Consider the following 26,693-nt stretch of genomic DNA (forward strand, 5'->3'; position numbering starts at 1 on the left):
TAAATATGTCCGTGTTTCATTGTCTGAAACAGTCACATTATGTTCAGTTTACATACCGCCAAACACTTATTTGTTAGCTTTCCATTTACATAATTTAATGGAACAATTGCCAAAACCTTTTATAATAATGGGAGATTTTCATTCCCATAACCCCCTATGGGGCAGTAATAACATAAATGATAAGGGCAAGATTGTGGAAGACTTATCAATGCAGCAGGTGATCCTATATTAAAATTTAACGAGCTTGTTTTACGAGCTGCCGATAGAACTATCCCGAAGACCTCGACAAATCCAAAATCCAAAAGTAAACCCTGGTATGATAAGGACTGTTGCCAAGCCATTAAGGACCGCCAAAAGGCCGAACGAAATTTTAATATACGTCCTAATGATAACAACTTAAACCAGGTACGTATTTTTCGAGCTAAGGCTCGTCGATTACTCCAGTCCAAGAGACGATTTTGTTAGCGGAACTTTGTTTCGGGTATTGCGTCAAAAACACCCATGCGTAAGGTCTGGAACATGGTTCAGAAGCTTAAGGGCAAGAATAATAAAGCAAAACTTCAGCATTTAAAAGATGGAGATAATATATTAACTTCTCCACCCGATATAGCCTATAAATTAGCTGAGACAATTTCCAAGAAATCTTCTTCTGAGAATTATACTTCAGAATTCCAACATATTAAAAACCAGAAGGGGAAAATTAGATTGCCCTTTACTTTACTGAATTTGCAAGATTATAATCGTCCTTTTAATATCGAGGAACTTAAGACTGCGTTAAAAAAGGCCCACGATACTGCTTGTGGTCCTGATCACGTATATTATAAGTTTCTGAACCATTTACCACCTGAGCCACTTGAAACTCTCTTGGACTTGCTTAATGATATTTGGATAACTGGTAATTTTCCACCATCATGGAGGGAGGCGTGTATTATCCCGATTCCCAAACCGCGTAAGGATCATACTGATCCAAATAATTACCGTCCCATAACTCTTACCAGCTGTGTCTGTAAGACTATGGAACAGATGATTAATGATAGAGTTGTTTGGTTTCATGAAACCAACAAGTTACTCTCTAATATTCAATGTGGTTTTCGGCAAGGTAGATCTACCATGGATCACCTTGTTCGATTTGAAACTTTTATTCGTGATGGTTTTGTTAATAAGGAACTTGTGGTGTCCATGTTTTTCGACCTTGATAAGGCCTACGACACCACATGCAAATATGGTATTTTAAAAGACCTCACGGATATGGGATTAAAAGCTCGCTTACCTTTATTTATATCTCAATGTTGATCTAATCGTCAATTTAAGGTACGGGTTGGGTCCACTCTTTCTGACTCTTGAGAGCAGGAAATGAGTGTACCCCAGGGCAGCATTCTATCCCCAACTCTGTTCAGCATAAAATAAATAGACTAGCAAAAACATTAACATCTGGCACAGAGGGTTCTTTACACGTGGATGATTTGCTTATATGCTACCGAGCTAAAAATATGAATAATATCGAACGTCAGTTGCAGATTTGTCTCAATAAGACCGAGAAATGGGCAACTGAAAATGGTTTTAGATTTTCAACATCTAAAACCGCCGGTATGCATTTTTGTAACAAACGGAAGCTTCATCTTGATTCCGAGCTTAATTTTTGTGGTGAACAGGTTAAAATTGTTGTAGAAGCAAAATTTTTATATAATATAAAATTTGACAGTAAGCTATCTTTTATACCTCATATTAAAATGCTTAAGCTAAATGTACAATGGCTCTCGATATAATTAATCGTGCAACGATTGGGGTGCTGATCGATTAGTTTTACTTAATTTATATCGTTCTCTGGTGAGGTCTAAATTGGACTATGGATCCATCATTTACGGGTCCGCTAGGAAGTCGTACATTAAAATGCTGGATCCTGTTCATCACCAAGGTTAGAGGCTCAGCCTTGGTTCTTTAAGAACCTCACCAGTAGACAGTGCATACGTGGAGTCCGATGAGCCTTCTTTACATCACAGACGTATAAAACTGAGCCTTTAATATGCTGCAAAGCTTAAAGCACATCCAACAAACACTGCCTACGACTGCGCTTTCAATCCATTATGCGTAGACAAATATAATAAATGTCCTAACAAAATCCCTTCGTTCGGTGTTCGTGTTAGGGACCATATTGTGGAAGCCAACATTAAACTTGGGGACATAGCTCCGGTGTCTCTTCCGGAGTCTCCTCCATGGCTTCTTCCACAACCTAAACTAATATTTGATCTACGAAAACATAATAAGTCACATACAAATCCTCTTATAATTCAGGAAAGGTTTGCAGAAATCAAGGCTAATTATTCGGATTACAAATTTATATATACCGATGGGGACAGAGTTGCGGCTGTGGCTGTCTTAGAGCAGCGGGTCACTTCTCTTCGTCTACCACTTTCATCTTCTATCTTTTCTGCAGAGGACAGAGATATACTCTTGGCCTTATCATATGTTTCCTCTGGGCACGCCCAGAAGGCAGTGATTTGCACTGACTCGTTGTCTTGTCTTTTAGCAGTTGAGAATAATAAATTTAAAAATCCATTAATTCTTGAGATTATAGCCTTGCATAGAAAACTGGTTAAAAGAGGTAAAGATATCATATTCTGTTGAATACCAAGTCATATTGGTATTCATGGAAACACAGTCGTAGACAGGGAAGCGAAGGCTGCCTTAAATAAACCTGTATGTCATTTTAAAGTCCCGTATTCTGACTTTCGCTCAAATATTCTAAAATATATTCGTCGCCTTTGGCAGGGTGACTGGGACTTGCAGATCCATAATAAACTGCGTGCCATTCATCCTGTCATTGGCTACAATTCTCATACTTGTGGAATGTCTCGAAGAGACCAAGTAGTTTTAACAAGGTGTCATATTGGGCATTCTCGTGTAACACATAATTTCATACTAGATGTGAGCAGTGCTCCCAAGTGTGTTGGACGTGATGCCCAATATGGCATCAAACATATCTTGGTTGACTGTGTGGACTTTGCCCAGGTTCGGGAGAGATTCTACACAGTCAACTCTATATATGATTTATTTGACCACATCGCTAGCGATGTTGTCATAAATTATTTGAGGGCCATTGGTCTATATCATAAAATATAATTTTAATTGTCATAAATATTTACAGAAAAAGTTATATACATAAGAACGTTGTTTTTTTTTAATGCCAATCCAAAGCTTTCATTCCTATTACCTGAAAATGTAATTTTAAACCTGGGAAGAGTTTTTGTTAGAACTAGTACGAAGTGTGTACTACACCGGAAACGGACTATCCATACAAGACATCACACACAGTTAATGTTTTACATTCACCCCTGTGGAAACCGAAAATGGCTGCTCCTTCCGATACGTTGACAGGTAGGCAATCCCAGATTGTGTCATGCTAATCATGTGCATGTAATGCTCTGAACCTCATAGAATTCAGATAAAGAAAGGGTTTTTATGCTGTTCGGTATGCATATGTGATATCTATGAAGCTAATAGTTATAGAAGTATCTAGCGAGCCGAGATTGACAACAACAACAACGCTACGTGTATGGTGTACAGCTTACACTATGACCTTTCTACATTTAGCTTAACATTTTAACCGTCCTATTTGTTCTTGATAACATGAGAAAATCGGCCTAAATTGTATTCAGGTATTAGGACAGTAGGCTGCTGGGTAGGGAAAAAATTAGGGCCTACCTTTTGCTCCGTGTCCAATTTTCGTTATGTTATAATAAGCCGAGTCTTCATTTCAAGAGTTAGGTGAGTTACTTCACGCTGCCTGCGAACGGCACCTTTGAGCCAGCAGAGTATCACCACACTTCAATTGGTGGGGTCCCAGATATGCTTGGGTTAGTTGCACCGCCTCCTCCCTTCCTTTCACACACACACAAACATTTTTCCTGACAGGGAGAAATGGGCCCAACATGTAACACAAGGCAGGCAGGCCCTATTCATATTGTGGCGTATTGTTCTGAAAAGAAATAAGGGTGGTATTTACACTTTGAAATAGTTTATATGACAAAGTTTGTGTGATAATTGCTGTAGTTATATTTAGGGTAACTATTGATAATGAGAAATGTACGTGTACTCTACACATAAGAATCCACATATATACCTTATCGATCGTTTTCTTTTTACTCATCTGTCCCTTAGGAGTCCCTGTCTCTGCCATGTCTCTGAAACTACAGGAAACTCCTGAGCCTTTGCTAAGGGGAATATTGTATGGAAGCCAGATTCAGCCATGTTCTCTTTCTTGTATATTTGCCCTAAAGCAACAAAAGCGATATTTGAACGACAGTATGACATTTAAAGAAGACTCCAGTGCCATTCAAATGATAGGGCAAGATTTATTGGAAATTCCCAAGAGACTCCAATGACATTCGGTCAGTATTTTCACGCAAGTCTTACACCCTCATCAAATTCTTACATTGTCAGGTGACTCTGACGTCCTCGTTGAAATCTCGCTCCCTCGTCAATTCTCGACCAAATCTTGCATTGAGCATTGAATCTCGACGTAATCTCGTTAGAATGTCGTGTTTTTTTTTAATCTGGTCAGACTGTTGATTTCTCCACGAAATGTGTAAGTTTATGCCAAGCTGGAGTTTTGTACTGAACGACAGTGCAATATTTGGACAATACTTAGACGTGATTTAGATGACATTCAGTTGAGAAGGTGACATTTTAACCAAATCTTGCTGTTTCGTTCAAGTGATGGTTTAATCTCAACCAAATCCCGCACTTTCATCTGAATGACACTTGAATCTCGACTAAATCACAAGTTTCTGACTAAATGTCAACTTCATGTTCGTCCAATCTGTTGACCTAATCTCACCTTCCAGTCTAGTTGGGGGCTACCAATGGCAGGTCAACATTACCGCCAGGGTCCCTCAGCTAATGGTCACATCAGCAAATTCAAGATGGGCTATTCTCAGCTGAATGTATGTGTATATATGAATAAGGCATATGTCTGACTGGGGCCTACTTGCATTAGAGGGGCTACTTCCCACCCATTTGTTCACAGATACATTGTATGGGTCGCTTTTACTGCAATAATGAGTTTTAATTGTTGTTAATGATGTGAATGGTTATGTATCCTTAAAGTGCATGCAGAAGAGTCACCAAATAAGTTGCAGTGTGTGTCTTCATGATATTAACCTGTGGATGGTTTCGGGTTTTCACCCACCATAATGCTGGCCATCGTCAGATAAATGAATATTCTTGAGTACGGCCTAAAACACCAATGAAATGAATAAATTCATGATATTGCTTGGCTATGGTAAAGGTTATTATTACTTGTATTATTAGAATTATTTGAAACTTTGCAAATATGGACTTCATGGTGCATTGCATTGAACATATTTTTTTACTGATATCAGACAAGAAGCTCAGAAGTTCCTCTTTTCATTCATGTTATGCTTTCATTAGGGGATCTTTAATGTAATTGTTGGGATTCTTCTTATTAGGCTTTCAAGCTTTGCTTTTGGAGGTGAAATGACACAAAACCGCTACAGCTGTAAAGCTGAAAATGGCTGAGTGCAAAGGGTGCAAATGTGTGTACTGTATGTGTGTACTGTATGTGTGCGGAAAATCGTTGAAGTGTCTTAATAAGGGTGGAAGTTGCATTGCTTGAACAATAATCCTAAGGCATTACTATATTTGGCAGTTTGACGTCCCCATGTTTTTAAATGCATTTAAATTCATTAATGCGTCTAGGATGAATGTACGAATATTGTAAGCACTCTACCCGACGTTGATTGACATCAGGACATTGTGATCCCAGATTACCGAATTTATCATCTGATTAAAATTTTCTGAATTTAAACAATTTAAGTACGTGGTGTAGTGTGATGTTCTAATCACGAATCTGGACTTTTTACTCTTTTACTTTTCTCTGATGCACAGTTTTGCCGCAGATTTCAATCAAGTTGTGAAAAAGCGCAATTTCCACCATATTTGGAGGTCTCGTGACAGCAGGCTACATTGCCCAAAGGTCGATTTGCTCTGTTTGGCACATCTACATACCTCCTGGTAGCCCTGACAAAACTGGAAGGCGAGATTTGGTCGAGATTCGGGTGTCAGTACGAGATTCAGACGACATTAAGTCATGAATGCGAGATTTAGTCGAGGTTTAAGCGCCATTCAGTGCGATTCCAACGAGGACAAGATTCACTTGGCAACACAAGGTTCTGGCATTGGTGCAAAATTTGCATGAAATTGTCGGCTGAGTATCGTTGGAGTCTCAAGAGAATCTTTAAAAATCTTGTGTTGTAGCCCTAATCTCAACCTAATGTTGACTAACTCTCACACTGTCATTCAGATATCACTGTTCCTGTTTTGGGGAAATGTGTAGGAAAAAGCATGGCTTCATCCAGCTTCCATAATATTGGAACTTCATGTGACATCACAGGTTTCTTGCATTAATTTGGATTTAATTTATTATTTCCCACCCGTTTCTTTTCATAACAATCACTTTTGTTGTCCATCGGTGGGTCAGATTTACTTATATGTGGAATTCTACCCTGAGGAGAATTGTATGACTCTAAGGTCACCTTGAGTATATGTATGTTAGCCGTGAATAATAACTGCTTTAAGTTATGTCCAATTTTTATAAGGCTTTGCAGGTTCATTTTGTGGCCAACCGAAAACCAGTCAGTCCATGCGTATATGTTTTTTGCATTTAAATTCCCATTTTGAATTGGTACATGCGGCTGCTTTCCATGCAACCTGTATAACTGCTCCAAATACTAGTATATTGTCTGGTTTTGATAAAATTTTGTGTGCAGTTTGACTTTGTTGAACCTCTGATCAAGTTTGATAACCAGCCGAATTGGTGTTAATGTTTTCATTCTGATTAGTTGTTAAGTTTTATGCTATAACTCCTCAAAACATTGTGTATTTGTGAATTAATAAAAAGCAGTTCATTGTGACTCGATTAACATACCGCAGATGTGGAAAAAATTGTGCTGTTATTTTAGACATCCTCTACATAAAGCTGAGACTTCCAGATGTTTACTGTCATGTATCTGACTTTGAGTTAGTAATCTAATGTTCACTTTTATCAGGGGTTTCCCTTCCACCATCAACTCACTCGTTGCTGTATTCAGAAAGCCTGATTTTTTGAGTTGGTTACCTCCTCTTGTTGTGTAGACAACAGCGAAGTTGGAATGTCAGACACAGTATTGTTTTGTAATTCTGTGGTCTACAGTGTAACTTCAGTTCTGCCGTACAGATCTTTTGGATTTACAAATACTTTATTAAAATGTATCAATAGAAAGGAAGTTAGTATTTGCTTTACTAGACTTAAAATTTGCTTTCAGTGTATCGTATTGTTTACTTGTGTGATCAAGAAGCCAACGTTGCATTGTGGGAATGTCAGCGCTGCCTCGTTTTGCGTCTGCTCATTGGGCAGACAGTTCAGACCAGTGACAGATTTCCCCTTGTAATTCTCTTAATTGACATTTTTCGGAAAATACAGGCCCAGGAGGTTTAGTAAGCAGTCAAATGCAACTCATTTTTATATTTAGCTGAACCAACTCAAAATTCTGAATTTCTTTTGGCGGTATGTCCCATTAGTACAAACTGATTTTGTGATGTAGTTAAATGTATCTTTAGCAATTTTCAACCAAGTAAACTCATGCATGTACAAAATGTACAGCTGTAGCTCAGTGTTGGCATAGGGACAGGTTTCAACCAATCAACAACAGTTTTCAACCAAATAAATGTGTTCATGCATGTTCACTTGAGATCAGGGAAAGGGTGATTGATTTTTGTCAGTGTAGGTAATCTGGTATGACTGATGTTGGCCATGTTTGATATCCTTGCCCAGCAAACCTTTCTTATTAAATACTGAAGACATGAGCACATAGTGAGAATAGCAATTTTTCTCATTATTAGACAATGACAAAAAACCCATCAGCTGTTGAACTTGTTTGTATTGTTGGTCTTTTTTTTTTTTTCCTATGTGGCCAATATTGGCCTGGGAGTATTGTTGTACCTGTAGTGGTCAGCATCTGTCTGTCCTGTCCTGTCCTGTCCTGTCCTCATTAAAGTTCAAGTTTATGAAAACATTGCTAACATGATATCTTTAACAATTTACCCAAAGTGCAACAACCTTCACCACACTTACATTTTGCGATTTTCAATGATGACCTGTTTTTCTGTCCATTCGTTTCCGGTAAACATTTAATCTAGTGCTGAGGGTTTTTAAGGTTAGTGCACAGTGTTTTTATTATTTATTTTTTTTCTATTTCATATATTTTTGTTTCAACTAAAAGCAAAGACATCTAGCAAATATCAAGTACACGTATGAGCACATGCTTGCATGGTTGTTATTTCATCACTATTTAAATTTCATTTTTTTTATGGTATTACATGTACTTGCAGTTCGTGTTGTATACAGTATATATTTAATACATGTAGATCTAAAATGTACTAGTGAAACTGGGTATAAAGGAATTAAATATGAATACACATGTATACATACGTATATATACAGTTATAGTCTATGCACTATAACCTCAATGCCTAAAGACTGAAATTATATCTAAATGCTGTGAAGCCATGCTGATTAAATTAATGGATGTGAACTCATAAAGGAGCCAGGCCCGATAGCACAGTGCATGGGAAGTTGAGTGGTTCAGTGAAGTGTAAAGGTTAGAGGGACTGTTTGTGGTGAAGTCACTCAGGTATGATAGTCTGTGTACACTGAGCCTATACGTATACATACATATATATTTACCCTCTGGGCAGTGAAAAGCTCCCTGTGTGTGTGGGTTCTGCAGTTGGTCTTAGGTGTTGTAATCCTACTGTGAGACTGAGTTAGGGCTGTATTATTTTGCCAAGTCGGTCAGTTTGGTTCAGTAGCATCTGTTTAGGATGTCAGGTGTACCAGTGTAATTACCAGGTACATGCAGTCATACATAAAGGAGTATGTAGGTCTTATATTCAATATATATACATGTATGTAACAGTTTGTATGACCAAAAGCCTGTGTGCCGTTTATTCTGGATATTGGTCATTGGCAACATAATGTACCATGTACATGAGAAGTTACTGTGCTGTATGTACTGTGATTTGCTAGATGAGGACGGGGGTCAAGGAGGGGAGGAGACGCGCCGACGACGGCATGGCATGCTGAAGATTTATTACGGGATGGACGCCGAGTCCAAGGGGGAAGGGGCTACATCAGACCCCTGTGACATTAATGGAGCCCACTTCCAGCCAGACATCTTTCTGACGAAAGTGATCAAGGAGAAATCATTGACAGAGCTGATGGACAAGGAGCATGAGATGGTGAAGCAGATCAAGGCCCTGGATAGTGACATGCAGACCCTTGTGTACGAGAACTACAACAAGTTCATCAGTGCCACTGACACCATCAGAAAGGTAAGCCCTTACACAGCAGGTCTCAATATTTGAATGTTGTTTAACAATATATAGACTCAAGAAATTTTCACATATAAATTGGGAGAGCTCAGATCAATCCCGGGTCGGGTCATATCAAAGACTGTAAAGATGGTATTTATTCCTGCCTTGTTTGGCGCTCATCACTGAGAACAAAGAAAAAGGGCTGGTTGGCCGGTGTGATTTTATATGGCTTTTTGGGACAGTGGTGTCAAGTCTGGTGTCTTCGGCACGATACTTCAGTAGTGGCAGTATATGACTGCCACACATACACCTAAAAGTCATTGTACAACAAAATTCTTGAGTATGCGCACAGCACCATTCAGATAAGTCAACATGTACAAAAAATAAACATTATCGGCATATCCATATACACGATCTGTTCCTGGCGTTTTGCAGATGAAGAACGACTTCAGAAAGATGGAGGATGAGATGGATCACCTAGCCACCAACATGGCCTCTATCACGCAGTTCAGTGCCAACATCAGCGACACACTTCAGGGTCGCCGGCAGCAGATCATCAAGCTTTCTGGGGTTCACTCCCTCCTCAAAAAGGTAGGCTTTTTCTGGCCCTGGACTCATGGCATTTTTCTTCATATTCCTTTAAGTATATTCATTTTCGTCCATGATTGGTCAGCTGAACCTGAAGGTATAGGTCTTGGCAGGTTATTTTTGTAGTGCCACAGTTCTGCCACCTCTCATTTCAGGCACTTAGCTTGTGTTCAGGACTGCAAAATTACAGACCTGTAGAAATATGCGGGCTAGAGATTTGTTGGCGTCACCTTTATTTCTTGGCACTTGCTTGCCTTGAAGATCATGGAGAGTGTAAACAATGTCACCTCCCATGTGTGCAGAGTTCCCTTTGAAGCTGCAATTCTGTCCTTTTCTAGAAATCTGCAACTGTTTCAACCTGTAAAGCACTGTTTTCAGTGGAATGCCAAAAATGTCTGTGTCAGTAAAGATACAAGCTTCATAGGACTGTGTAAGTTATTTCTCTACACCCCATAGTTCTCTCAGAATGTTTCAAAATGTCCTCATGATAGGCTAGGTTAGTTTTAATATGGGACATTGATATTCAAGACAATCAGGCAGCCAAAGGTACATGTAAGGCTGCCGAAATTGTTTATACAAGAGCTGTATTGAAAAGGTAATACCCTTATGCCTCAACTTTTATGCATTTGAAAGAGCGACGTTCAGTACAATTTATGCACATTTTTCATTTGATTTTGGAGACAAAATGATGTTGGGTTGGCCAGTTTCAGGGCTTTACAAAAGTACAATTTTATTAGTCAACACAGAATAATGTCTTCAGGATATGCCTGAATAAGCACCTTGCAAACATGTGAAATGATTGAAGAATGATAGTATGTCTGTTCCAGGCACTTTCTGTATTGTTGCTGTGCAGAGAACGTACAAATTATGTGGAGAGCTGTGCAGAGATGTGTAAGATTTATCTTATCCAGATAGTTGTTGTTTGAACCTATTATCATACATGTAATTAGGGCTAATCTTAATAAATGAGCTGTCCAAGCTGCATACAATTCCGTGTTTTTCAACACTATTTCTGGTATTTATGTGTACATGTTGTTCTCTTCATCAGCTGCAGTTTTTGTTTGAGCTACCTGCCAGGCTCAACAAGTGCATAGAGATGCAGGCATACAGTCAGGCTGTTAGGTAAGAGTTGTAATTAGGAAACAGATTGTCAGCAGGTCTACCTCAGAATTGTTGTCTGAACAAAAACACACTCTAAAACATTTCATTTCAACATTTTTTGTTCATCAGTTCATGTTGTAAAAAATAAATGCATTTCTGTTTTACCTTACATGTTAAAAATATCCACAGTGTGTTGTTAAACAATGTTAGGAATTGTGTTTGCATTTAAAGTCATGTTTTGTAGTATTTGATAAGTCAGACATGTTCATTGTTGTGGACAGGTATTATGCTAAGGCCAAGAAGGTGCTGCATCACTATAAGCACATGCCAAGTTTCCAGGGAATCCATGAGGATTGTGTACAGATTATAACCCAGCTGGCAGCTAAACTGCGGGAGACTTTCAAGGACAAAGATGTGAGTGTCAGTGATAGACAAGGACTTGTATCAGGCCCCACATGTTCGATATATTCACTGTATACCTGTATATATACATGTGTATGAGTGTCTTGTCAAAGGCGAGGGTATATGCACTGTATACCTGTATATATACATGTGTATGAGTGTCTTGTCTAAGGCGAGGGTATATGCACTGTATACCTGTATATTTACATGTACTTGTGCATGAGTGTCTTGTCTAAGGCGAGGATATATACACTGTATACCTGTATGTTTACTTGTGTATGGGTGTCTTGTCTAGGGGGAGGGTATATGCACTGTATACCTGCATATATACATGTGTGTGATTGTCTTGTTTAAGGCTACACCAATTTTATTTTGTGTTTTAAGGGCGAGCTGACGCTAAAAAAATCCAAAAAAAAAAAAAAAAAAAATAAGATGTAAAAGTCACCTTTTTATTTTGTCTAATCTTGATGTTTTCTTACAATTTTCCTGTTTTTCAAGACTTTCCAATCAAGTTGATATGTCTATAACAATTCCTGGAACAATCCACATTTCAAACAAAAAAGAAAATATTTTGTTTTTATTCCTTCCACTGTATGTTTGAATCTAGCGTTACCTAGCAACTGTAATTGTAAAGGTCCTCACTATTAATTCTTTCTACTCATGTTGTCGCTGTTTTCAGTCCTCCCCCAAGCAGCTGACAGAGTGCGTGGACTTGTTGTTACAGCTGAATGAGCCAGCAGAAGAGCTCTGTGATGAGTTTCTGGATCAGTATGTACATATATTTTCCCCTAGAGTAAAGTTAACAGTGCAGCTGTTCAGATACAAAAACCTTCCTTTTCTCTAAGTTTTCTAATGTTGCTTAAAATTAATTACAGCGCATGTGAGAAGACAGAATCTGGTTTCTTTCACAGTTTTCATTTTAAGTGCAGTCCCGTTTTTAGTCAGTAATAACGCAATAAGGGTCGCTGTGATGGTAATCTCCATGTATAAAGTTATACTAATAATTGGCTCAGTTTGAGAATCTTTAATATTACAGATGGTCAGTTTATATTCTTTAATTGCTGGGTGCTTTGTATGTTAGAAAAATTGAACTCATTTGTCAGCTCAGTGTCAGTACGCTATACTTGGTCTAAGGGGGTGTCACGTCTGGTATCTTCAGCGTGATGCTTTTGTTAGACAGCAATATATGTATCTAGCATCAAATCCCACTTGAATGAGAGCTCTTTCACTGATGTCAATATCCATCAATCTGTTTCTACCCCCATTGTCCTGAGTGCAGCATTAAGACTGAAACATTGTTCTTGTCAGTGCCCGTCACAAGCTGTCATCTGACCTGTCTGAGCTGGACACTCAGATACGTCTACAGGCTGGGGAGGAAGTGGTCACTGAGGGGGACACTAGTGCCCAGACTTACCTTAATGCTCCTATGGTACGTACATGTAATAGGGGAGTTTTGGGATCGAACTCTTGTGTTGCTAAAGGTAAAAATAGTCATATTGTGGCATGTGACTTGTCAAAAATGAAGAGTGTTTTTTGTTAACATTAATTTACCGATCAGGTCCCCAGTTTTCTCCCTTGATTGTCTAAGGCTAAATTACTTATTTTATGTTCAGTGATAAAAACTTCAAATTCGAAACTGGCCTGTTGTTTCTGTATGACAGGCTGAAAGTAAATATACATGTGCGACAATATCAAAGTCTCATTTCTCAATAAGTCTGGAGACACACGTACTGTAAACAAATGTTGAGACTGGGAGTAGAAAGCATGCCCTGTGACTGGGTGGGTGTCAAGTCTGGTGTCTTCTGCATGTTGTTCCATTGAGGCAGCACTGTAAATACTTTGTCATTGGAATGATCCAAGGAGATACCTTAATAAAATTTAACCAAAATATCTGAGAAAAAAATACTAGAAAGACTAGAAAAATTGTTTTGAATGTGAAGGAAGAGATTTCCAGATACAACCAACATGAGACAACAGTTATAAAAACAGATTATAAAAAGCGAAATAGATATATTTGAAATAAAGCTATCAAACATGTTGTATATCTGTAATATTTAACCTTAACCAGGGGTTTTCAAATACCTGTATATGTTTTTGTCTTGTGGAACAGTTTCATTTAAAGTAAAGCACAGTTAGTGGTATGTCACCATAACTCTGCTGTCTTAATTCTCTTGTGACAGGACATTTTGGAGTTTGTGGACTCTGGCTGTAACAACTTCCTCAGCAACATCTGTCTGCTCATCGCCTCCTACAATGACATGTTCCTCAACAGACAGCAGGATGAGTGAGTTACCTACTTTAGCCTTTCCCCGTCATCTAACCATCTAACCAAAAGGGAGACAAATCTCACTCAAGAATTCACGATATCCAAACCCTGGAAATACTCCTCACAGCGCATGCATCTCTCTCTATCACTGTCACAGCTGGACAGTTTTGTATCTAAATGTTGAACAGTGCCAGTGTTGTTGTTGTCCCCACAGAGAGTGATAAGAGGACTGTAAGGAGTATACTCCTGTCTCTGGATTTTGTGAATGGAATAATTAGTTATTTATTGCATGTAACTGGTTTCTAATAACCGTCGCATTCGCATCTGGCAGGCTGGCGGAACAGTTCTGAAGGTATTTGTAGAGGGTTGGGATGCGGTAACTCAGGAGTTGTTGCGAGGTCAAAACCTTGCATTTTCATTCATTTGAAGATAGATATTCATGTACTTCTGTGTTAAAGTGCTTACAGGGCATGTGTAAAACTTTGTATTGAATTTATTTTTTTTATATATTTGATTGGTGTATTATGCCATACTCAAGAATATTTCACTTATACGACGGCAGCCAGCATTATTGTGGGAGGAAACCAGGCAGAGCCTGTGGAAAACCCACAACCTTCCACAGGTTGCTGACAGACCTTCCCTCTTACGGCCAGAGATGTATTGAGTTTAGAATAAGTGGGTGAAAAGTAGCTATAGACAGACTTAGTGATAACATGCACTGACAACCATGTTACTCATCTGTTCAGGTATTTTGCCAGAAATATTATATTGGGAACTCTATTTAGATACATTTTACCAGTGTAAACCTATTTCTTGTTTTCATTTAGAAGTTCAGAAATTAACCGTTAAATGGTTTTAGTCCTAAGAAATCACTGCTAAAAAAGCATACCTAAAGGACAGGTTTAGGTAAATATGACAACTATTAATGGATGTGTTCCCTTTCCACCAGTGGCCACTGGTCTGACATCTTGTTCATACAGTATATGTAAGTGAGACATGGGTTGGCTTCTCACGGTGTATGACCCTCTCCTTAGCTTCACTCTGCAGGTGTGGGGAATCAGAGCAGGGGTTGAGGTGGTCACAGCCTACATGCAGTCACTTCATTGTGGTTGTTTATCATTATCATGCAATTTTCATGCGACCTAGAAACTCCTAAATTACATGTACAATATACTGTATTGCCAGGGAATTCTGAAAAAAAATATCAAATTGTAGCGAAAGGAAATATTTTGTATTGTAAACTGGAAGATAAGCTCTTTTTTTGTCCTAGTGAGGGTTACATGTATCTCCATATGCAAAGGGAACTTGTTTACACGTGTATGTACAGCAAAATTATCTTTGATCGCAAGGCACAGAAGGGCTACAGCACAGTACTGACCAAAATAACCCCTGCACAGGTTCAAAACTTTGTGCTACAGTCCAGCAGCTGTGTGGTATTATATGGCTCACAACTGCACAGTACTCTCACATAATGATGTACTGCAGATTTGCAGTATTGCAAGTTGCATGTGCAGCTGCTGCAGAACTGGCCAGTTTTTGAACCTTTTTCAACCCTACCATTCTATTTTATGTCAAAGGCAATTGACCCGTTTAAGTATCTCTACACAATATCTATATGTTGCCATGAAAGTTACACAAGGTGCATTTTGCGACTGCTTCATAAAATGGTTCCTTAAACCGAACCGAATGGTGGGATCACTCCTTTACTGTGTGTTATGTTGGTTAGCCAGTTACATCATCTTTCTATGTATATGGTCAGAACCATGGTATTTGTGCTGGCAATTTGTTTTCATTTTTATTTGCTGCTGCAATTCATAACAGTGGAATATACCCTCAAATAATATTCAGCCTGCATGGAAGTGACACTGATGGTTGAAGTCTCAGTTGCGAGCATCTCCATTGTTTTAATTTTCTTACGTCAATTTTTGCTTTGTGGATCAAGTACATACGTGTACGTGTAAATTGAACAAAAAACAACTGTTTTTTTAAACACTTGTACGTTAGAAATGGCATTAAAGCCTATACATAGTTTTTTTTTAAAAAATGGTGCTCTCTTGTGTGGTCTTGCATGAATGTCTGTGGAGACTCGCTTGCCCTCCACTAATGTGACATACATTTATGCCACACATGGGAGAGTTTGCTGGTAACTCACCATAACTTGGTACAGCTACCTGCGGATGGTCGTGTGTTTCCCCCGGATTCTGCCCGGTTTCCACCCACCATAATGCTGGCCGCCGTCGTATAAGTGAAATATTCTTGAGTACGGCATAAAACACCAATCAAAAAAAAAAAATATCAAAACATCATACATACACGTACACGTAGTTTCTTTACTTTCATTTACAGGTCGTTGTCTATAAATGGTTTGATTTTATTTGCTCTGGGGCAGGGTCTGTGCACAGCACTTATGGACACTGACTACTGTATGTTGTGCAAAAATTAAATTATCATTGTAAAAGAGATAATTAATAATCAAACATAATACAGTACTTCTGGAGGAAATTTGCATTTCTGAACAGATGCATGAAAGTGAGACTGTCGAAGTTAATATTCTAGTGAATCATTTTAAATTACATGCGCATTTCACAAGAGAGGTTGCCTTGGTTATTGACATGTTACATGGTGACCATTATGTAAATGAAGGTGTAAAAATCAAAGGTTATGAATCTGCACTGGGCATGTACGTTTTTTGTTTGTGATGTAGAATGTTTACTGTGTAAGACATGTCATTTTGCACATCACTCCTACTTGTGTTAACATGCATATCGCCTTGTTTGCAAACTTCGTATACTTTTAAATATTATTGAGAATGTCTGTCATTGCTTTTATAAAATTGTGTGTTTTTTTTTAATATTCCATTGTGCATGTGTATCTTTTTTTTCATACATGGATCATCAAGGAAGAGAATTATGAAATACTGTCACTCTTCAACCTTTTCAACTACTAAAGAACTTTTTTCTGTGGAATTTATGAATATATTTATTATGAAAATGGCAAAAAACAACTAGTTTGTGTCACAAAGACGCAAGCTTCATAAAACTGTGTAAATTATTTCTCTACACTCCATAGTTATCTCAACCATTGTCTCAAAATATTAGTCGCAAAGGTGGTTGAAAAGGTGAAAAAATTAGAGTATATGTATATTTTAAGTCTATTTGAAGGGTTCCATTTTGATTGTGAAGTTAGCACTGTTCACATGAAATGTGTGTATCTGTTTTGTAGTGAGGGCCTAGATGCCATAGCATTGAAGAAACTGGTGAACTTTGTAAACTGTTTGATGGAGCAGTACTTTGGATTTGTACAGAGGAGAGTTTTGCTGGAGGTTGGTTTACAATACTAAAAGCGCAGTAATACCAGCTGTCCATAGTAACTGAGAAAACAACGTAGTTTTGAAGACTATATAAATGGAATGTCATTACATGCATATACGGTATGTATATGTCCATGTTTATTGATATAATTCTAGTTGATATCTAGAGTACAACACTGAACAAAAAAATACAAATGTAGTTTATGTACAGTGCCACTGATTTCTTCAAATCCACATTTCCAGCATATTTATGAACTACATGTATGTGAAGTGTGCTGTTTAAATTTCTTTTCTTGCAGAAAGAAACTGGAGACAACACAATTCTGGTGCGGGCATTGGATCGTTTTCACCGGCGTCTTCAAGCCATGAACAAGCTGATTCCCAACACAGACTTCTCCAGGTAAAGTCAATCATTACTGGTGCCATAACCAGGTAAAGTCAATCATTACTGGTGCCATAACCAGGTAAAGTCAATCATTACTGGTGCCATGACCAAGACAAGTCAATCATTACTGGTGCCATAACCAAGACTGCTTCTGTTTCTGGCATGAAATGAACATTGAAATCTTATTGTATAACGTTGACACCCATTTATCGACATTGAGGTGATGAGACTACTCGCTGGAGTGCCAGCCAGAGTTAGGTACTCGCCGTGCTTCAGATGCCTGACAAACCTCGTGACTTGAAGCCATGGATGCTGGATTCCTCCATGCAACCTCATGTGCCTGACAAACCTCATGACTTGAAGCCATGGATGCTGGATTCCTCCATGCAACCTCATGTGCCTGACAAACCTCATGACTTGAAGTCATGGATGCTGGATTCCTCCATGCAACCTCATGTGCCTGACAAACCTCATGACTTGAAGCCATGGATGCTGGATTCCTCCATGCAACCTCATGTGCCTGACAAACCTCATGACTTGAAGCCATGGATGCTGGATTCCTCTGTGCAACCTCATGTGCCAAGGGCTGATCAGGCACAACAAAAAACAAAGCTGTGACTGACACCAATGATGTTGTACAATTTGACAGTACAGGCATTGATGTTGTATACACAGTGGCACTTTCCTGTTGACAGGGCAGGCACTGAGATTGTATATCCATGATTAATTGTCTGTTGACAGTACAGACATTGATGTTGTATAATAACACAGTGACCATTTCCTGTTAACAGGGCAGGCACTGAGATTGTATCCAAGGCTGCCAAAGACAGGACTGCCCATTACCTTCAGACTCTCAAACAGCACTTCTCAGGTAGGTATCCATCAGATAGTGCAGAAATAGTCGCTCAGGTAGGTATCCGTCAGATAGTGCAGAAATAGTCGCTCAGGTAGGTATCTGTCAGATAGTGCAGAAATATCTGCTCAGGTAGGTATCCGTCAGATAATGCAGAAATAGTCGATCAGGTAGGTATCCATCAGATAGTGCAGAAATAATTGCTATATTGTTCACGCTTAAGTTTAACTTCAGCCCAAAATGACCCATTCATTACTTACTGAAATGATAAGTATGACAGCACCTTATAAAGCCGTATATCATGCCACATAAAGCATGGAATTTATCTTATCTTCTGGTATAATAAGGAAAGCAGGTTAAGCTGTCAGTGTGAGAGAACGGTAATTTCCAGTCTAGGGATACCTCAGCCTGACAGTCATGACAGTGGAAGCCTAAGACATGCCGGTTACAAATGGAACTGGATGTAGTCTTCTAGCCTACATGTTGGTTAATCTTAATCAAACCAACTCATTGTGGTCCATGAAGTAAACTTTGTGGTGGAAGCAGCTAATTATCTTTGATTATGTCGAACTTGTCTTTGATAGGCGTTTAAAAAAATTGGTGAGGTCATGAAACATGATCCATGATGCCCACCATGGAATTCAAATGTATGAGTGTACATTATTCCTTGATAGAAGATCTGAAACAAAAAGTGATGTTGTTGTTGTTGTTACAGACTGCTTGACCGATGTGCGTCAGAATCTAGCAGCACCTCGTCTCCTGGGCAAAAATGAAGGTGGTGCTAACCTTACAGAGCTCCTCAACACCACAATGACCTCTATCCTCGATCAGATCAAGTCGGTGTTGGCAAACTTACAGGTCAGTTTTCCTCACCATCAATGGATTATTTCTGGTGGGCGGTGACAAGATACATATAATTGTACATATTCATGTACATGTATACAGGACCAGATCTGTTTTAGTACATGGATGAACAAAATTATCTGAGTCTTAGATAATTCTACACCTTTCATCTGTATATTAAATTTCCTGCGCCCGGCCTAATTACCATGATGTGACATACTGACAACATAGATCACCTTGGTACTTGAAACTAGCCTAAGGTTACGACCTCTTTGAGGTCAAACATTATTTGTGGCATACTTTATTTCATACACCTTTTATCTGGATTTTTTTTTTTTTTTTTTTGACTTTATTCTCTAAATTGTCAAGGTTTTGTTAAAGTAATCAACCTTGTTTGAGGCATATGTTATTTTGTACATGTAATCCGTAGGTTATGTGTTCCCTTTCAGGCCTTCATATCCCCAGACATAACATTTGCGATGAAGCCCTATTTCCGTGGTCCATTCTGTACCCAGGATGTGAGGGAGGGCTTAGTTGTGGCTTATCTACATCATATCAACCAAGTCTGTCATGTGAGTCACCTGTCTTCATGTTATCATTGTCTTCTAATCTTTTATGAATATTCGAAAACAATGGGAAATTTGACATTGATTAATTGGTAATCACATGTGTATGCTGTTCTCCCAAGGAGCTCATTAGATCAGAGATTATAGTAAGTCACATTTAGTGCTAGATTTAAGAATACTTCCGCCCTATCCAGCTCCAGCTGATTCAACTGTGGCTTTAAGAATTAGGAACTTTGTCTGATGCCTATTATAAACAAAGGTTGGTAGTTTACTTTAGTCACTCTGGTTTCCTTCCTCCATATAAAACTGTAACATCTTTGACTTCAGTTTTAAACACTAAATCAGCACACATGTAAGTGAGGTACATGTGCTGCATACATGTGTGTGAAGAATGATTGGCTTTCTGCAGACATGTGCATGAAGAATGATTGGCTTTTTGCATACATGTGCATGAAGAATGATTGGCTTCCTGCATACATGTGTGTGAAGAATGATTGGCTTTCTGCATACATATGGATGAAGAATAATTGGCTTTCTGCAAAACATGTGCATGAAGAATGATTGGCTTTCTGCAGACATGTGCATGAAGAATGATTGGCTTTCTGCAGACATGTGCATGAAGAATGATTGGCTTTTTGCATACATGTGCATGAAGAATGATTGGCTTTCTGCAAAACATGTGCATGAAGAATGATTGGCTTTCTGCATACGTGTGCATGAAGAATGATTGGCTTTCTGCATACATATGGATGAAGAATGATTGATAATGATGGCCGTCATTATATAAGTGAAATATTTCTGAGTACCCATAAAACACCAGTCAAATAAATAAATAAATATCTGATGAGAGTGTGTTGTGTGTACAGGATTTCTGTGAAGGAGTCAATGACAGAGTCTCCGTTCCTCCTGCCCTGCTTCTTATCCTCGCCAGACTCTGCCAGGATTTTGATAACTCCACCATCTCGTATCTAGTGAGTCTTCATATATAAATGTACAGTTAGAAAAAAAGTTTAAAATTTATGCATGAATGGTTTCTTGAAGAGAATATCAAAACAATCAAAACTTAATGCCTAAATTAAAGTTTTGTTTGATTTCATCTTATTTTTACTCCTTTGTTTTCTTGGAAAAGACACAAAACTCTGTTTATGTGTATTCTTAAAGCATAACAATACATGTAGCCATTTTTACTGTAAATGAAATGAAGTATGTTTTAAGTGTTGTGTGTGACAATGTCATCATTTTGGGTTGTATCTGCGACAGATCACCCTGACAGAGGAACAGTTTATGCTAGCTGATAAGACACCCATGAGTTCTGTAACAGAACTCACCAATGAATCCAAGGCCACAGCCCAGAAGCTGCTTAATCATTATGTCAGGGTTCAGGGCCTGACTATATCACAGGTGGGTACATGTAAAAGGGTGTGTCACTTGTCAAACAATCAGGGATAGGGATTTATGAAACTAGGTAGACCTCAGAGTAGAAATGTTTTTCCGACATAATACCACACCCAAGCACATGGCATTAATGGCATTGAGTGCAAAAGATCTGCTATTAAGAACCCATTAAATGGGTTTGCAAAAATGTGTTCAATTTTGAAAAATGGTGTTATCTAAATTGGAGAACACAACATAGTTTGTGGCAATGTCACTGTCTAGGTTGTAGTGCCATGAAGTAAAAAAGTTTTTTGTAAGTGGATTTGTAATAGAAGGTTTATCATAATTAAAGGTGTGGGTACAGAGTCCACCGGGAATAAATTGTCGGTATCTGGTCTTAACCAAATTGCTCTGCCGCGTCCAGGGTACTCATTTAATACTGTTGTGTAAATGTCAGGAGGTTTGCCAGGTTTCACAGGTGGGTAGTGTGAGTTACCTTTGGCACCTTTTTCTTCAGATGTCATGAGCATCTGTGCATAGCGGTTTGGTTTAAATATTCCATTCGTACATGTAAGTTCTGCAAAATTTAATCATTTGCGTATTTGCCTTTAACCTAGATGCTAAGGAAAAGTGTGGAGACGCGTGACTGGCTAAACACAATAGAGCCACGGAATGTGCGAGCCGTGATGAAGCGAGTGGTGGAGGACATCACAGCCATTGACAGCCAGGTGGGTCAGCTGTACGAGGAGGGAGTGAGGAAGGAGAGGAGCAGTGACTCCAGCCGCAGGACTTTCAGCCACAGTGTGTCCACCCAAAGGAGGCCCCAGTACTTTACGCCTAGGTATAATGTCACTGATTCACGCCTACCATATACTCAACAACCAGACAAGTGACACTATTACAGTATTTTCCAACCTAGCTAAGATAAACCCTAATGGTTTTTAGTTCTGATAAACCCTGATCACAACCCAGTATTATCTTAGTACTTCTCACCTAATGGTTTACGACCATATGTTGTAGACCCAAATCCTTTGTGTTCTAGACCCTTAAACCTCACTAACAAAAATGGTGTCATTATTTCTCACCAACGTGTAGGTATGATACACCCTTAAAATTCACAACCAGATATATCCTGAGTGTTTCACAAGACAAAATTTACAAGTGTATTTCTTACAAAATGTAAACACAGGAGTCATGCTATGGCATATAATACATGAGTAGACATGTTTCCAGTGTGTACTGAAGGTTGTTCTATTGTTTGTCTGTTATCAGTGTTGACAACAGCCTAATGAGTAACATACAGAAGCTATTCTCTGAGAAGATCGAGATCTTCAGTGCTGTAGAGTTCTCCAAGGTGTCCGTGCTGACTGGGATCATCAAGATCAGTCTGAAGGTAGGTTTATATGGTATTTGTTAACTTTTGGGACTGGTGTTTTAAGCTTTAAGACAGTGACAGAATTAGGTCTGGATGAAACTGAGCTCAGCATGAAGAGAAACAGTCTTATTGACATAGTACCGTAGGCAAATACGTCAGCTTGATGGTATAAAGCACCATGTTTGCAAAGTAGAAACGCAGTAGGCCACTCAGTTGGAGTTCAACTGAAGTTGAATTACAAGACTAGACTGTACATCACATGTTGGAAACTTTGTTGGCAACTTGCCAGAAGTGCTTTACCCTCAGCACTCCAGTTTCCTCCACCCATTGTACAATGCTTTACCCTCGGTACTCCAGTTTCCTTCACCCATTGTACAGTGTTTTACCCTCAGTACTCTGATTTCCTCCACCCATTGTACAGTGCTTTACCCTTGATACTCCAGTTTCCTCCACCCATTGTACAGTGTTTTACCATCGGTACTCCAGTTTCCTCCATCCATTGTGCATTGTTTTACCCTTTGTACTCCAGTTTCGTCCACCCATTGTACAGTGCTTTACCCTTTGTACTCCAGTTTCGTCCACCCATTGTACAGTGTTTTACCCTCGGTACTCCAGTTTCCTCCACCCATTGCATAGTGTTTTACCCTCGGTACTCCAGTTTCCTCCACTCATTGTACAGTGTTTTATCCTCGGTACTCCGGTTTCCCCCACCCATTGTACAGTGCTTTACCCTCGGTACTCCAGTTTCGTCCATCCATTGTACAGTGCTTTACCCTCGGTACTCCAGTTTCCTCCACCCATTGTACAGTGTTTTACCCTCGGTACTCCAGTTTCCTCCACCCATTGTACAGTGTTTTACCCTCGGTACTCTAGTTTCCTCCACCCATTGTACAGTGTTTTACCCTCAGTACTCCAGTTTCCTCCACCCATTGTACAGTGTTTTACCCTTTGTACTCCAGTATACTCAGTTTCCTCCACCCATGGTACAGTGTTTTACCACTGTGTTTTTCAGTGAAATCATTTTAAGAAAGTTGTAATGTTATGAGCGTGCATTTTATATAAATCTGCAGACATTCATGGAGTGTGTGAGGCTGCGGACGTTTGGTCGCTATGGTTTACAGCAAGTACAAGTGGACACACATTACCTTCAGCTGTACCTGTGGAGGTTTGTCTCTGATGAGAAGTAAGTCATTCTTATCTTTCAAGTTTGATTTAGCTGAAGAGTGTATTGTCGGCCTTCTCTATAACAAAACTTTCACGGCTGACAGCATGAAGATTTTAACAATAGCAAACACTGCATTGATGACAGTAGGATGAAAAGGGTCCATCTCAGTCTCCCCAATGCAGTCGCTGTGATTTCAAGTGCAGATTATCCTGGCTTCCTCTCTGGCTGTACATGGGAAGGTTTGCCAGTAGCCTGTGGATGGTCGTGGGTTGCCCCGGTTTACTTCTCCTAATAATGCTGGCTGCCGTCGTATAAGTGAAATATTCTTGAGTACAGCGTAAAAAAACAATGAAATAAATAAATGTACATGTACTGGTAAAGCTTATGGCTGATACTACATTGGATGTGCTGTCAAATTAATCCGTGAAAATAATGTTACTAATCTAAACTGGCCGGTTACATGGAGTTTCTCTCCAAAACCATTACGTACATGTACTGGGTGGTCTTGAAAGCTTGTTGATGCAATAGAAGTGACCATTTTAAACAGTGCGTTGTGAAATAGAAAATGAAAGAATTAGCTTAAGCTGTCAACTTCATAGGTTCACATTTGAGGACTTACATGTAGGAAGCATGTACTATGTATATTTTAACCCATGTGTACATGTACGTATAGACTTGAGACCATTTAAGCCTGGTGTGATGATCCTGTCTTTATGCTTACAGCCTTGTACAAGTGTTATTGGATGAGATAGTCTGCAGTAGTGTTCACAGGTGTCTAGATCCAGTCATGATGGAACCCAGTGTAAGTATTGTAGACATGCCTGCTACCTATAGTATGGGTCTCGGTATGTTGACTGGGCACAAAAAAACAGGCTGTTATTTGTTTAACACAATCTCATGAATGAAAAGATTGTGGTCAGTGTCATGGTTGGAGATAACCTAGGTGCTTGAGTTAAACCACCAAACTTAGGCAAGTCACTGACAAACTTTTCTACATGTGATGCATACTGTATTGATGCAAGGAAGTGGTTTTCAACAAACATAAGCAAATCGTCCCTTGAGCATAGTTGACTTCTTCTTTTTCGTAATGTGGTCCTTTGAATAAAAATAGCATGGAATCTGGAAAATATCCTGTCCAAGGCCTGGTACTAACTTGGAAGTACATCAAACATGGGGAGCAAGTCGTGGCCAAGTGATGAACACTCAATCACTAGGATGCAGGTTTCCCCTGGGTTCTGCCTGGTTTCCTCACCTTGTAATGCTGGCAGCCGTTGTATAAGTGAAATATTCTTGAGTATGGCGTACAACACCAATCAATCAAATTAAATCCCTAGGATGCACAAAGTCTGGGTTCACACTGAGTGATCTGCAGTACTAGTGCACGTCCATGTATCATGCAGTATGTTGTATGCTTTATGTTGATTAATTTCGTCTTCCTAACCCTATGTTTCACCTTGTGTTGTTGTGGTTGTAGGTGATAGACCTGATATGTGAGAGAGGCTGAAAGGGGAAGACTAACCAAACACACTTTCACAAAGACGTCGGACTTGTACGATATTGCACACATGGGACAGTAGTATGTTAATAGTGATTTTGTCGGCCGCTTTGTGAAAGTGGCACCTGTGCTGTACCACTGAGGTACATGTACATCATACTGCAGTTCATCTGCTTGGTCCACCAGCAGCAGACCTTTGATGGCATCAGTCCAGTCCAGGCTCACAGTCCTTGAAACAGTGTACAAAGGCGCTTCTCAAGAAATGCATGCAGACTGTCTTGCCACTCCTTAAAGCAAAGTCCGGTAAATTTGTGCAGGAAAATCACAAAGATAACGCCATTTTACAGAATAGCCCTGATGGTGTTTTTGTCTGTGATGTTTTATCGGTCATTTTTATTTACATCCACCTGTTTGTATTACCAGAATCACCAAACACAAGACAGAGTGGTACATAAATTTACCACCCGATACCTTGACCTTACAAACATCAGACATAAAGCTTGAAAAATCATAGTATGTTAAATGTATTTTTGAACAGTGAGCTTACTCAAGACCTTTGTAAAATGTCACAAAAAAATTGTCAGTGTGGGACTAAGTTGTTTTGGGCTGAGTTGCTGTTTCTAAAAAAGTGCTAATCTAGTCTTAAAGCAATGAAATATACTACACGGGTCACATGTCATGAATGATGAAACAGGAAACATTTGTCAATGAACTCTTCACAGCAATCCATCCATCCATGTATTGGCTGTAAATGTTGTAAAAGATGTTAAAATGGTTGTTACCGGTTACTTATACCATTGCAACTGTCATGTAGTGTATGGGCTCAAATGTATTATGGGGGTTTCCCTGGCTCAGTTGGTTAGCGCGCTAGCACAGCGTAATGACTCAGGAGCCTTTCACCAATGCGGTTGCTGTGAGTTCAAGCTCATGCTGGCTTCCTCTCCGGCAACCTGCAGATGGTCCTGGGTTTCCCGTGGGCCCTGCTCGGTTTCCTCCTACCATAATGCTGGCCGCCGTTGTATAAGTGAAATATTCTTGAGTACTGTGTAAAACACCAATCAAATAAATAAATGGAAAATAATTCATCTCCACATAGGGTTTTGTACAGTTTGTGATTCGCCATATAAAGTGCATGTTGAGGATGTCTTGAGCTCACCTGCTGTGTATTAGCTGTTTTCATCAATACATGAAAGTTAATACAAACTCGCTCGTATTTAAAGTAAGTTAAAGTCAAGCAGTCAACATGTATGAAGTAGAAGAGCATTGTTTATTACATATATATTAAGTTATTAAAATCTTCTCAAATATTGTAAGATTTGTACATATATTATTATGTAAACAGTATGTCAATAAAACGTACATGTGTATGGTTGACGTATGACTGTCATTCTAAAGCCATTTCACTGTGATTGATAGTTTAACAATTGTCACTTTCAGCAGCCTGGAACTAGCAGGTCATGGCCACTGTAACTACTGCATGATGTACATTGTACATGTATCTTATGTCAGTGTGAAATTCATGTAAGGCGAAACCAAGCTTTGGAGCAAAACTTGCATATTACCTTCATGTATTAGTAGTGTCATTTTGACAATAATTC

General features: G+C 39.1%; 1 protein-coding gene across 1 annotated transcript; it reads left to right on the forward strand.

The window, feature by feature from the left end:
- The first annotated feature begins 3,346 nt into the window (after positions 1-3,346).
- LOC135467929 (vacuolar protein sorting-associated protein 51 homolog) lies at positions 3,347-25,191 on the forward strand. Its single transcript, XM_064745859.1, has 20 exons — positions 3,347-3,375; positions 9,086-9,390; positions 9,808-9,963; positions 11,009-11,082; positions 11,343-11,475; positions 12,143-12,231; positions 12,772-12,892; positions 13,644-13,747; positions 16,952-17,051; positions 17,339-17,439; positions 18,216-18,295; positions 18,993-19,135; positions 19,570-19,692; positions 20,553-20,657; positions 20,947-21,087; positions 21,678-21,901; positions 22,333-22,453; positions 23,506-23,618; positions 24,324-24,402; positions 25,075-25,191. The coding sequence occupies exons 1-20, from the start codon at positions 3,348-3,350 to the stop codon at positions 25,102-25,104; spliced, it is 2,370 nt and encodes a 789-aa protein (XP_064601929.1). The 5' UTR covers position 3,347; the 3' UTR covers positions 25,105-25,191.
- Positions 25,192-26,693: the final 1,502 nt, after the last annotated feature.

Source organism: Liolophura sinensis, chromosome 6 (genome assembly GCF_032854445.1).
Source record: "Liolophura sinensis isolate JHLJ2023 chromosome 6, CUHK_Ljap_v2, whole genome shotgun sequence".
Classification (NCBI taxonomy): domain Eukaryota; kingdom Metazoa; phylum Mollusca; class Polyplacophora; order Chitonida; family Chitonidae; genus Liolophura; species Liolophura sinensis.

Excerpts from the sequence above, each read along its gene's own strand:
- LOC135467929 (XM_064745859.1), top strand. The coding sequence starts at position 3,348 with ATGGCTGCTCCTTCCGATACGTTGACAG. Across the intron at positions 17,052-17,338 it reads AGAGGAGAGTTTTGCTGGAG|AAAGAAACTGGAGACAACAC; the intron begins GTTGGTTTACAA and ends CTTTTCTTGCAG. Across the intron at positions 19,136-19,569 it reads CGGTGTTGGCAAACTTACAG|GCCTTCATATCCCCAGACAT; the intron begins GTCAGTTTTCCT and ends GTTCCCTTTCAG.